Source organism: Anoplolepis gracilipes, chromosome 13 (assembly GCF_047496725.1).
Source record: "Anoplolepis gracilipes chromosome 13, ASM4749672v1, whole genome shotgun sequence".
NCBI classification, from domain to species: domain Eukaryota; kingdom Metazoa; phylum Arthropoda; class Insecta; order Hymenoptera; family Formicidae; genus Anoplolepis; species Anoplolepis gracilipes.
In genome coordinates, this window is record NC_132982.1 from 4,908,412 (window position 1) to 4,922,388 (window position 13,977).

The 13,977-nt window shown below is 30.3% G+C and overlaps 2 protein-coding genes across 2 annotated transcripts; both read left to right on the forward strand.

Annotated features, from left to right (window-relative positions):
* Nucleotides 1–712: 712 nt before the first annotated feature.
* On the forward strand, nucleotides 713–6,721 carry LOC140672323 (uncharacterized). The gene is made up of 13 exons (XM_072904372.1): nucleotides 713–721; nucleotides 1,224–1,280; nucleotides 1,740–1,863; nucleotides 2,349–2,495; nucleotides 3,062–3,240; nucleotides 3,408–3,614; nucleotides 3,759–3,980; nucleotides 4,173–4,365; nucleotides 4,588–4,798; nucleotides 5,156–5,462; nucleotides 5,556–5,701; nucleotides 5,979–6,195; nucleotides 6,431–6,721. Exons 1-13 carry the CDS (start codon nucleotides 713–715, stop codon nucleotides 6,644–6,646), a joined length of 2,235 nt encoding a protein of 744 aa, XP_072760473.1. The 3' UTR covers nucleotides 6,647–6,721.
* Nucleotides 6,722–7,223: 502 nt separating this feature from the next.
* Nucleotides 7,224–11,630, forward strand: LOC140672238 (uncharacterized). Its single transcript, XM_072904198.1, has 3 exons — nucleotides 7,224–7,533; nucleotides 9,015–9,262; nucleotides 11,548–11,630. Exons 2-3 carry the CDS (start codon nucleotides 9,026–9,028, stop codon nucleotides 11,605–11,607), a joined length of 297 nt encoding a protein of 98 aa, XP_072760299.1. The 5' UTR covers nucleotides 7,224–7,533; nucleotides 9,015–9,025; the 3' UTR covers nucleotides 11,608–11,630.
* The last annotated feature ends 2,347 nt before the right edge of the window (nucleotides 11,631–13,977 follow it).

A 13,977-nucleotide genomic window follows, 5' to 3' on the forward strand; every position in this document is an offset into this window, starting at 1 on the left:
TCGACAAGTTTGGCGCGTCGCGTCGCGTCGCGTCGGGTAGGTTTCGCGGTGTCCGGTATAGTGTCATTTCACCGGCGAGATGGAACAGCCGATTGTAGAGGTTTCTGAAAATTTAAAAAGGTTATTTTTTTCCCCAGCATGTGTGTAAACAGGTGAGGGTTCTCATTGAACATTCGTCAAGCGAGTTTTCATTCATGATCAACATGTAAATATAAACACATCAACGACAAAAGCCGACGAGATAATTTGATTCAGCTCTGTTTGGGTTATACTAAATGTTTTATTGTTGAATGAATCGGGTTTGCGTTTCGAGGAGAAGATAAATATCGGTAAGAATAATAATCGATTTATGTATTTAATCTTATTTAAAGTTATATCATTTTACAAATTTATTATGTTGTTATTATACTTTTACAATATACGTCACGTCAAATATTAAAATTCTCTAAATTATAATTTTTACAAACTTAATATTTTTGCAAATTATTAATATCAGAGTCTTCAAATTGAGTATACATTTAAAAAAAATCATTGCATCAAATATATTAATTTGCTCTAAATAAATTTTATAATGACATAATATTAGGTGTAGCGAGAAATAATGAATTTTATCTCATCGACATTCTGCTAGAAAAAAAAGCACAAGAATCATGTGATCGATCAAAACAAGCCCGAATGTTTACGTTCCTGATTCCGTTCCAATCGATGAGCAATGGCGGGAGTGCGTCACCGGCATCGCGGGGCAGAGGGAGAATAGAACATGAAGAAAGGAAAAAAGAAATGGATTTGGCGACAGCCGCGTAGTGGAGGTTTTGTCAACTAGACTAGCGGGAAGACGGTTAGCCAATAGAATCGCTGGAAAGTACCGTGCGCTCTGTCGGCCAATGGGAGGTCGCGGAGGATCCCGCGCAATTTCGCTGTCGCATTTCCCGGCATTTCACCCGTCACGTGTACGTTTGTCTCTTCAAAATCAATAACGTTTGCCGCTCGAAAAACAGATCGCTCGTAATACGAATTGCTGGATCGATATCGCGACGATCGATGAGATAAACGAAGCATCATATATAGTTTTCGTTGCAACGTAGACAGATATGGGTAATATATTTACATATATATATATATATATATATTTTTTTTTCTCACATATAGTTTTGTAGCGTCGGCGCGAACGCTCGAGTTTAAACCGGATAAATTATAATCAATTTGTTTTTTAGCGCCCATAGATCGAGCAATTACTTTTTGGAGTCGAAGTTCATCAATCATCACGCGTGTTCAACATTGTATGTATATTTTAGAATTATTTTTATAAAATAATCTCTTTCATTTATAAAGCAATTATCTCGAATGATGCAATACTTGTATCTCATTTTTTACACGTGCATTACAATAATACTCGCACATTTCTATACACAAAGATGATTTATAACGTAACATTATTATATGAAATATTTGCAATTCACAATCGCATATATATTTTTTTTCTTAGATTATATCTTATTTATGTTTTTTTATTTTTTGCGCGATCGATTTTTGTCTCGGTGTTAAATTGAATTTTTGCCCATTCTGTGTCAGTTCGTATCTCGACGTCGCGTAAAATTTTCGTGAGATCCGCGAAAGAAATCATAAAAATGTCAGAGGAACAAAAAGTAAGAAGCAGTTTTTTTTCCTCTTCAAATTCCTCCGAAATAAAATGTCACGAATTTCTTATCTGTACATTTTGAAGAAACGAGTGATTTTAGGTTCTTAGGTTACACGATGTTTGGCGTACTTGCAATAAGATACGAGCCGCTGTCTTTCGTGTCGGACTCGATTTATGGGAATATTATAAACCTCTAGATCCTGAAAACCGCTGTCTGATATCAGGTATAAATACCGGACATTGGGATCAACCAGCGATCATTTCTGACATTTTTCTAAAATTAGTTATGGGGTAACAGTTATTTTTAGATACTCAATATAATAAAAGGTCGATAATATTTCTGGAATTTCTTTCTTCGAGCTCTTTTATTTATTATTTCTTTTCATATATAGTTGGATTATTATACAATTATTTTATTATATAATTTTAAGTTCTAAATGCGCTTTACATACAAATATGTTTTAAATGCATAAATTTCAATTTTATAATTTAAGTCGTAAATGTTACATTTGTGTCGAAAAAGCAATTGAGATTGTAAAATATATTCATATGATACTATTATTCGAGAAAATAAAATTGAATGTAAGCTTAAAATCTACTTCAAAATTTATTTACATAATGTTCGAATATTCAATGTAGTGATACACATATATTCAAAATTTGCCATTGCTTTAACAACATGTTAACTATATATATATTAAATATGCAGAGTCCAAATTTATTTCCGTTTTGGCTGGAGCTCTGAAAGACGTAATTGGCTTATCAGATAAAGAAATCTGTGATTTAACAGATTATTTTCGGATTCAAGATGGCAGGATCCTTTACTCGCAATTTTGCGATATTATCCACGATAACAGTATGAATGCTATTTAATTAATAAAACATGTTTATATAAGATTTTAAATATTGTTGTTTTTAGTTTAGCTTACATGACAAATTTTATCAGATCATCTAGATTCAAGTAACATATTTAAATCAGATATTATTAGAAAAATCTGTTATAATGAAAAATGTTTCTTTAATAAATTTAATTTTTAATTTAAAAATTGTTTAGGTTTATTGCATATAGATCATCATAATAATTTATTCACAAGTTTTTTATTATAATTAATTTTTTATTATAATGAATATAATAAATTGTAATTATTACAATTAATTGTAAAAATATATTTACTTTCGAGATTCAGTGAGCAAAATTTGATTTTACTATATAATTTAATGTATTAAATTTTATTCTTTATCTGTATTTATTTCTTTCTTTAATGGCATTTATAATTTTCTGTCTTCAAATTTATTTTATTTTATTTTTTATTAATTTAAATCCATATTAAATGTATTTAATATAATGCGCGTTTCGATGATAAAATCACTAAAACAAGTGTACGTAATTCGCGAAATACATTATAATAATATTTCCTGCAGTTCCTAATTTTGGCAAAAACAAGCCTCTTCTGACTGGTTTGGAATGGGAGGATCCGTTGCATGTAAATGTCTTAAGTTGTACCGAAACTCGAAAACTGAATTTGATAATCACTCAGATCGCTGTGCTGGTGAAGAAAAGAAAAATTATACTGCGGCCATATTTTCAAGATTACGAACTGGTACATTCAGCATGACTTATTTATGAATTATTATGACACTTTGTGACGTTATCATACTTGTATGTTCTTTAAATTTTTAAATTATTTACATTTATAATATATTAATAATTTTGTTTCTCTTTAAAACGTAACTGTTGAACGTAAATATCAAAATATATATTTTGCAGATTGCGAAGAATGTCGGAACGATCACTCTCGCACATTTCGGTCGGGTTTTATATTTTTTAGGCATCGTCCTTGGTGCCGAAGAGTTTCGTCTACTCGTAAAAAGATTCGCCAAAAATGCCTACACTGTAAATTATGTGGCATTTCTGAAGGCAATTGATGAAGTTCAGTGCTATTTAGATGAACATGGAATGACGAATTTCAGTGGGGTATTATTTTTCTTAGAATTTTTTCTCTCTTTTCTATATTTTTTTTTATTCTACACACGTAGTAAAAAATATATTAATTGAATTAAGTACAATAATGCACTCATAGTTATTAATTATATCTTATCACACTTTATTCTCGAACAGGAACTGCTCGATCAATTTCCCGGTCATATAATTACGGTGGAGCTACCTAAATTACCACGCCCGGAAATCGGCAAAGTCATACCCAGTCGGGTATTTAATAAGCAAACCGTGTTTCATCCAGTAATGGAACCAGCTAAAGAGACGATGCCTATGCCAGAAGTCATTAAACGAATCCAGAGACACATTCTTGAGCAACGAATTCGTATCCACGAGTTTTTCAAGGTTTTTTAAATTTTTTATTCTGTGGATTAATTAGTATTACGATAAATAAAAAGCCATACGCTCGTGATACATAATTATCGCGTTCAATAGTTGGATTCAATGTTGCATTTTTGTATTATATCTTATTCGGACGTGAAGGATCGTAATAGCTTACATCTGCAATTACGGACTAAGCGATTTAACTTGTCATAGGATTTTGAACATCTAAATGATGGTAGAATAACCGGCTCGCAATTTCGAAGAGCACTAAACGCTCTTCAAATATCGTCCTTGGGCCGTTTATGTCTAGTCGAACCGGAAGTCGACGCCCTAATCGCGCTTTACAAAGACCCGGATGATTCCGATCGCGTATGCTGGCGTACGTTCGAGGATGATATAAATCATGGTACAATATCTTATATACATTATAATCAAATTTACAAACTTTTCAATATCCTCAGGTCAAATTAGTAATTAATAAATTAAATTTTCCTTTTTTCAAAACTGTAGAATTATATGGTAACAAACAAAAATTTTTTGGTTTTAAAAGAAGACAAAATAAGTAGTATAAATAGTGATTAGTTTTAAACAAGAAGTTAACTCAGAACTTATATATTTTTCTTTACAGTCTTTACTGTGAAAGGACTTGACAAATTACCTAATCTTAAAGTGGAATCACCGCCCCAAGAAATAGCTGATCTACCTCGAAGAGGCACATCAAATTGGCAATGCGAGCCGAAGAATATGAGAGATCTTTGCGAAGATGTCTTGCAGAGAGTAAGGCAACGAATTAAAGAAAGGAGGATTCTCTTGAAGCAATTTTTCAAAGAATATGACAGGTATCTGCTTATCTTTAGGTCAGCGTTAATCGAATAACTTATTATTTTTGGAAAAATATAAAGAACTTCTAAAGAAACATAAAGAAAATTTCATGAAAAACTTTTTTGGTTTTTCTTTCCAAAACATATAAGACTATAAGTTATACTAGAGAATAAACAATAATTCCAAGTTATAATAATTTAATTTATATAATAACGTATATTTTTGAAAAGTAATCAAAAGTAGTATCTCAAATAAAAATTATTTTGAAAATCATTATATTATAATTATTATATATAGTGTTTTATTCTGTATTTAATTAAATGTATTATTACTGTTAATGAAAAATTGTTACTAATTTAAACTAATTGCATTAGACACAATCGCGGTCATGTAACGCGGGCACAATTAAGGCAAGTGCTTATTATGGCGGCTATACTTTTATCTCAAGAGCAAGTGTTTGCACTGGAGCGAAGATATAACAACGATTTGGGATTCAATTACACTCAATTCCTGCAGGAATTGGAAGCTGAACCGATCGTAGAACCTTTATATCTTCGGATGTTAGAGGATAAAAAAAGAATTAATGCTGAAAAACCACCGTCTGAACCTCACGAGGACGAAACTAATATCGTATTGATTTTAGCTAAAATTAAAGCTAAAGTCGTGCGCGAAAGAATCAAAGTAATTTATAACTGTAATACAACCTTATCGTTAACTGATTGACAAAAGAGAGAACTGCGATTAGAATTAATTCGATTAAATTGATGCACGCAGGTGTTAGAATTCATGCGCGAATTCGATAGACATAATCACTTTGTCATTGAAAGACTAGATTTTATTAGGAGTCTGGATCAATTACGCTGTGGTTTGACACCTGCGGAAGTAGATACCATTATGAAGACTTTTCAGTCCTCTACAAAGTACGAAACATATAATGCTAATTTTGAAAATTAGGATTGTTAATTGCAAAATATAGAAACAGGAGAAGAATAACAATACACTTTGACTTATCAAAATTTTAATTAAATTTTTTATTTCCTGAATTATTCATTATTTATCTTCTTCACATATACATATACATATGAATATTGTTTCACATAAGATTGTTTGATTTCTCTTGATTAAAGATGCGACGCAAGAAACAATACTTTTGTCTTTGCATTTATAATCTTATTATTATTCTGTTTCTTTCCAAAGGCCCGATTTCATCGAATATGAGAAATTCTCAAAAGTTGTGGAGGAAGCGGTTACGACAGGAGGTTTGGAGAAAGTTCCGCTTTTAGTTCCCCTGCAACACGTGCCTTCCGAAGCGAGTGATAAGACTTTCTTAAATTTTGACGAACGCCAGACGGTAGCAATTGCGATGGATAAATTGTGCAAAGTACCAAGTCCGAATCTCGACGAGCTCTTCAAAGTAAGTATAGATAATTATGTACATATGAATTATTATATATATTATCCTAATATATTAAAGAAGAAATTAAAGTTTTAAAAAAGAAAATATTTTAAATATATAATAAATCATTATTGTACCGTGTATATAAAACATTTTAAATATATAATGATTTATTATATATTTAAAATGTTTTCTTTTTTTTCTTGTAAAAAAAAGAAAGTGAGATTTCATAAATCTTCTTTCATCTTTTTAGAACTACGATAAAGAGAATATTGGTACAGTGTCCAAGGATCGCTTGACTAAAGTATTGTCGATTAGAAGAATGTTGGAGCTTATTACTAACAAAGAATTGGATGCCATACATAAGTGCTTCTCCATCGAGAGAGGTGGTCGTCTGGAAATTGACTATCGAGTCTTTCTGCACGCTTTAAACCTACTACAAGAGAACAAAAAAGTTGTGCCCTTTTAAAAAGATACGGCTGATTTTATGGCAAGTACAAAAACTGAGATTGTTTCTCCCTTCTATTATCTTATGCTACTTTGTAACGACCTTATTTATTATAATTTGAAAAAATTAATGAAATTTTAACAAACGATGTTATAAATTTCGGCTATTTTTACAAAATATTATATAATATATTGCTTTGAATTTAATTATCAGTATCAACTTGGTAAAGAAAACGTGCAATTTCGAAGAATTTAATGCATATTTATATTTGTCTTCTAGTGTAAATAAGTATTTATATCACATGGAGAAAAATATGTGTTGCTTAATTTTCGCAACATGCTTTATATATTATAATTTTATACTGTTTTTATTATATATATTTAGATTTTTGAAGCATAACGCCGTGAAAAATGTATCTTTGAATAAGTAAATATTTTTTTCAGAATTTTGATAAGATTATTTGATTAGATTCTTAATTGAATAATGATGTAACGATTTAGAAAATTAATGAAACAAGATTTAGGGAATATAATTTCTATGTGATGTGTTTTTTTCAAAATTATTATATTTAAAGGTCTCTGCTTTCGTTCAACATGTATATTTTGAATCCAGTTTAATATTATACTTGAATTATAAAACAGATGAAAGATTTTTTCGTCTAAATGAGATACTGTAAAAGCGTGTTTTGCTTACATGATTTATAAAACTCGTCTAACCAGCTCTCTTCCAAGAAGAAGAGCTTCTTTTTTGTTTACTGGTTTAATCCGTATACCGCTCTTTGGTCCTCGAATTTATCTAAGTGTCAAACTTGCTTCATGAATCCAAGTTGGGAAGAATATAAAAAGGATGGACATCACGTAGATCGTAGTAATCTTGTTCTTCGACGCTCTACTGTAACATCAAGCAAGGTAAGATCTTTTAAACTTATTAATGACTAATTTGATTATTTGATTGTCTATTTAAAACACAAATTTTCAGAAGTAAAATAATTTTAACAGTAATTTAAAACAATTTTTCTAAATATCTAATATTTGTGAAACATTTAAAACTATTATTAATTATATTTAATGAGTATTAAAAACTGACAACTTTATAAGATAATAAAGCAATTTATGTTATTTAATATAAATTTAATATAAAAATTCTTGTAAAATTATTATTATTCTATATTGTGATTCGAGTAAATAAAAGTTGTTAAACTATAATTTATGTAGATTTCAAAAAATTTTAGTTACATAAATACAAATTAAAAAGTGTATATTTCCTAACCAACTGTTTCTGTCAAAAATTTTTCAGATTTATATAATATATATATGACTTGCCTTGTTAAAGGTTTAATTTTTGAAAACATTAGTTATACAGATAACACAGGTGTTAAAATTATTTTTTAATCAAAAGTTACATTTCAAGTTAAATCACTATATGTATATACTTTTTGCATTTTAAATCAATATGCTATAGACCTTTTATAATACAATTATTATAAAATTGACATATATATTATAAATAATATATTTAATTAAATTAAGGACAAAAAATTTTGTTAATATTTTTACATTAATGAAATTGTAATCAATTTACATTATTATATAATTACCATCTTGTTCTCTTAAATTGTTTTCTTGCTTGCTAATAGATGGCACCATCAGTACAAGTTTGTGAAAAACGCTATCTAATACCTATCCTTTTATACAATTAAAAAAAAAGTATTTGATATGAAAAGTTTTTAAATTTATTAACAAATATTTTTTGGAAATTTTGTATTAGATAATTATTCAACGAATAATATTTTTATATTTTATTAAATAATAAATAATTAAAATATATATTTTTTAATACTTGTCTTTAATTAGTATTTAAATCGATTTATGTTAAATTTGTAATGATGATTTAATTGTTGCTAATATTTTAAAACTAGATTTCTACTTACATAAATTGAACAAAAATCAAATTTAGAATGTCTTTATGTAGATACATGACATATTTATGAAACGAATAAAGCTAAAACAAATGTTAATATAGCAAGTACGTTTGCATTTTAAATATCGATTGTGACATGTATTTTAAAAAAGTAGGAGTGGCTACATTTTAAATACGAAATGTCGAAGTACGTGCATTAGCTCTACCAGCACGTACGCGTTTTGCTGGCAAAGAATAATTTAGGCAGATAGAAAGTTAAGATTTAGCTATACATGCTATACGCCCTTCATCAAAGATCAGAATATCAAAAGAAATACAACACCAGAATCGTTATTAGCGTTTGATTCGATAAAAAAAAAAATAAAACATCTTTTTACCTCCATTTGTATTTATGTATCCATATATATCGTGATAAAATATTTCTTTATATTATTGATTGCCATTTAAAATAAAAAATGCTTGATTGCAGAAAACGAAAAAATGAAGTACATAGCGTTGCTTTGCCTGATTGTCGCTTCCGTCATCGCTGGACCACCGTTTCCATTGTCCGAGGATACCTTGTCTCCTCAATGTCGAACGCCGAAGTGTCCAGCCTCGAAAACTAACGACGGTGTGCCGATCACTTTGCCCTATCCTTTGGATTGTTTGCAATACATCATCTGCGAAGAATCCGGTCCTCGTACCGTCGCATGTCCAGCAGATTTGGTCTTTAATAAGGTAAGAGTCGAAGTCTTTTCTAAAATTGCTTGAACCTGAATATGACAGAAGTTAATTGATAGAAAGCATTTTATTATTCTACAAAAGATAACTACAGAGGAAGGATATAAAATAGAGAACAAATATTAAAATAAAATGAAATTTTTTTTATATTTATAATTAAGAAATTTCTTAATTTTTATTAATTTTTAAATTAATTTTTTTTACTAATTTTTTATGTTGAAAAATTTCTTTACTCACTTTTAAAATGTGCATTTATGTATAAAATGTAAATACGTATTTATTAAATAATATATATATATTCACATGCTTGTAAAATATATTTTGAAATGAAATTTTTAAATATGTATATACCACGTTGTATTCGCTCGCAGTCTTAAATTATTATTTAAAAATGCGATATTTATATATTTTTAATTTTAGAAATAATTTTTATGTCGCGAGATATGTTGCGTGAGAAGAAGTGCATCGTTAATCTTTAATTATTTTATCATTCCATTTTTTTCTGTTGCAAAATATGTAGTAATTTTGCAGAAGATCAGACAATTTTGTTTAATAACGGAAATTATCACCGATAACACCAATACTTGTCGCTCGTGTTTAAATGTTAAAAATATATATTTCACGATATATCACGGGTGTTTCACAGATTTATTTGTAATACCGCGCAGCACGCAGAAACTGTGCATCGATCGCCCTGAAAAATTCCCCGCGACGCGAGAGACAGATGCAATTTCATTCATCTTCATCGACCTTTCGTGACGCGATGTCTCATTAGTTCCTCGTCCTTGTAGACCATGTCATCTGCGATACATACACCAGGCTTCGTAAATATTATCTCACCGTTGAATTCTTTTTTGAAACAACATGATGTACAGTTACGTGATATACATTGTTAAATCGAGTACTTAAAGTTTCAATCCATTTAATCATGAACAAATTTTAATTTATTCTTTTCTTAAAATTTTTGACATAGAATAATCTAAATTTATTCTTTAATTTTTTTTTGACACGATTATTAATAATAACAATCTTTTTGATAATAGAACCCGTAAAAATATTTAAAACGATCTCACTGGATGCAACTTTTTTTATATATCTAAGTATATTTTTATGAATAAATTCAATTCTTTTTTTGTTAATTCTTAAATACGATAGTCGAAATTGATTAATGTTGGCTCGATTTATCTCTCGTTCCAGTGTTTTATTTCCATTTTATTATTATAGTGTACATGCTATAAATAAACTTTTGTAGAATAGAGATAAATCTCACTAGATATTTGTATTAATTCCTTTTATAAGACATTTATACTAATAGCTGCATTATTTACGAGAAATAGTATTTGCGGTACTGATAGAAAGATTAAAATAGGATTAGCGATAATTACAATCCGTTGTTATTTACAAAAAGTTTCATAAAGGAGAGTTTCAAGATATTTCTAATGATTAATTATATCTTCTTACATTATATATTCTTCATATTTCATTTAATCAATACTAATCATCATGTCAAGGAAATTTATTTCAATCTTTTTCCCCTCGTTAAATACTAATAATTAAAATCAAAAGTAATATGTCTTTGTTACTAACTTCCCAAAAAATTCACCTTTATTTATAGAATACTTTTTAACACTTATTGACATATTCAATTTAGAATTAATTAGGCATCAAATCGAACGGAAAAGACAGTAATGTAATCAGTACATGACGTAATGTTGTTCCGTTATAAAATAAGTATGTACGAGGCGAAAGAACGGTCGCGAATGGATCTTATCCCGAAACACGATACCCGTTTGTGATCTACAAGTGCGTCACGTGTGGACCGGGAGTCGCGGCCTCGTATCACCCTTCGATAACCCTGATGGTGAAACACCCCCGTGTCGTCGTATCCAGTTACGAGCCGTACGGGTGGCGCACGTGCATATTGTCGTCCCCGGGTGCTTCACCTGACACGTGACCGAGCGAGTTTCAATTCACCGATTCTCCGCGGACGTCGGTGCTTGACTTTGTGACGAGCGGGGTCGACAGGGTCGCTTGAACCCGTCCGATCAAACTCGTCGCTTTTTAATTTGTCGCTTTTTATGCGCGAAAATTATTTCGAAGATAGACGTAATAGTCAGAAACTGATAGAAATCTATTATTTTTCTATCTCAAAAATTTCTTTGACAATTGTTGGATTTTTTAATTCTTTTCTCCATTTTAATTTTTGTAAAACTAATTTTTCTCGTAAGAGATTCTTATTATTGGTAAGTGATTTTTATTAGCGTCTAATATTTCTGTTTCAGAATACTGGTATATGTGATACCCGGCAAAATGCCAACTGTGTACCTTGCTGGCAAGGTTAAATCAAATGTAACATCTCTCGAGCATATCCACATTGTGAAAAATATTATATTATATGCATATATATGTGTTTGTGCTAAGAATTTATATTACAAATTGTCTTATGTCATTTTTGAAAAATACTTACAAATATAAATGAGATTTGTCTCGTTAATATAAATATTTTAAATGTAATATATAATATTCTTTAATTTTGCTAAAAAGCAAAGATTTTTATTTAGCTTATATTTATAACTGAAATGAGGAATTTATTCTTGTAAAATAAGGTATAGTACGTGTGATTGGAAAATTGCAAATACAATTTTTAATTTACAGAAATAGGTTAAATGATATCGATTATGAGAAAGAGAGACAAAAAATTTGTCTTTTTTATCCCAGTAAATTATTCTCATAATTATCTGCATTTACATTGTTTCAGAAAATTCATATTTTCCTATGTTCTTCCTTCTTAACTTTTTGAACAAACGCGTTTTCATTGTTTTCCTGTTTTGACGTCAGCGATAATTAAATCATTACATTTTCATTGAGTAATGCTACAATGAAGATATAATAATAAGCTGATAGAAATTAAAGATTTATTCTAAAAAGAAACTGCAAAACTAAATAATGAGAAAAAAAGAAATAAGTACCATAGATATAATATATTACGTGTGCTTATATTTTATTATGACACAATCACTCTCTCTCTCTCTCTCTCTTCGACATAGTAAATATGAATGAAAGTTGTAGAGCTCACAATTTTCACATTTGTAATTTCAATTAACAAAATATCATTTGCACAAATTTATATATTGATAAATTTACCGTTATATCATTTCACAGAATTTTGTCTCTTTGTTGTAAAGCTATATTTAAGTATCAATTTAAATATGCCCTTTTAAATCCATTCTATTTTGTATTCAATATATGACACTTTATTAGAATATTTTTCTTAAAATTTAATGCCTTTACTCTCGTTTCAACAAGATATCTTGCTTATAATTTTTTTAATAATAATAATTTCATTAATGATTTTATGTTAAAAACATATCAGCTTTTGTCCATTTGATTAACTAAATGATGATTCTAACATCGGACATATGTTTTTCAGAGTGATCGATTCACCAGCTCGTACGCCCTTCTATCTAAATGTTCTCCATTCTCACCCTTGCTTCCAACCTCTGCCTCCATAAACTTCCACCTACGCGCTCGCGCATTTAGAGAATCTGAAATGTTACCGCAGACGTCAATACTATCCTAGATATCCTAGAATTTTCAGGACATAACTTTACAACGAGGTTAAAGAGATGAGTTTTCGTCGGCAAGAAATCTGTTAGAATATTTATAAGACATTCAGATATATTTTACCTATTTTTGGGAATTACAATCGATAAGAGAAGGGAGAGAAAGCTACTATTAATAAAAAATACATTTATGCATATGTTACTTTTTCTCTCATTGTCAGTAAAATATTTTTCCATCATATTATTCATATATCATATATCACATTACATTTGAATAAAAAATATTACACCTACGATTATTGAAAGATTTATAAAAGAATCTTTCGTGACATGTCATGACAATTCTTCTTCTAATGATAAGAAAACTTCTTATTAAACATTTATGTATAATCTACAATTTACAAGTAAAATTAAGCAATTTGAATTTTAAAAAAACAACTCTTCCCCAATAATATTACGACTTTGACAGTCTTATAGAAAATATATTTACAACTTAATTTAGATTTTGATTAAAGTGTCATTAAATGTATTCTGACACAAAATAGGTTTTACTATTCCGCTTTAAATGTTAAAGAGCATTTAATATCCAACATCAAATTCCGACTCCAACGTATCAACAATTTTTTTCCATCCTATGTCAGCTGTCAAGAAGACATATGATCATGTTGGAACGTTTCGTAAACCGCGAGGTACTTAAAAAAAATCGTCTGATCAGATCTGCTGGATTCTTCGCGAGATCAACCCACGCGTATGTGACGTTCGCCAGGAAATAGTGCGCCAGGAAAGAGAACGACATTAGGGCCGGCTTTTCATCTCCTGAACGGACTCGTCGTTCGCTTTCCACCCCCGAATTTCCGCTCATCCATTCGTCTCGCGAAAGGGTGAGAGAACGACGATAGAGGAAAGGGGGGGCGCGCGAGAATACTCGCGTCGCGGGGGAATATCGCGACGCGGTCGGGGGCGCAGACTCGCGGCGGCCAGCTTGGGGTAGTCCACGCCCCCCGCTTCGCCCCCGGCGGGGGCGTCGAGTTCGCGGAGGAACCGAGGAAGGATAAAGGGGAAGAGTAAGGGGTGAACGGGCGACGAGCGCGGCGAGACGCGAGAGGGTAGCCCCGGGCCGGGAGGGACCGCGGGGTAACGCGGGCGCTG

Bases quoted from the DNA above. Each gene is read 5' to 3' on its own strand.
- LOC140672323 (XM_072904372.1), top strand. The intron at 1,281-1,739 runs GTATGTATATTT...GAGTGATTTTAG, and splicing joins CATCACGCGTGTTCAACATT to GTTCTTAGGTTACACGATGT. The intron at 6,196-6,430 runs GTAAGTATAGAT...TCATCTTTTTAG, and splicing joins ATCTCGACGAGCTCTTCAAA to AACTACGATAAAGAGAATAT.
- LOC140672238 (XM_072904198.1), top strand. From the start codon at position 9,026: ATGAAGTACATAGCGTTGCTTTGCCTGATTGTCGCTTCCGTCATCGCT. The intron at 9,263-11,547 runs GTAAGAGTCGAA...TTTCTGTTTCAG, and splicing joins CAGATTTGGTCTTTAATAAG to AATACTGGTATATGTGATAC.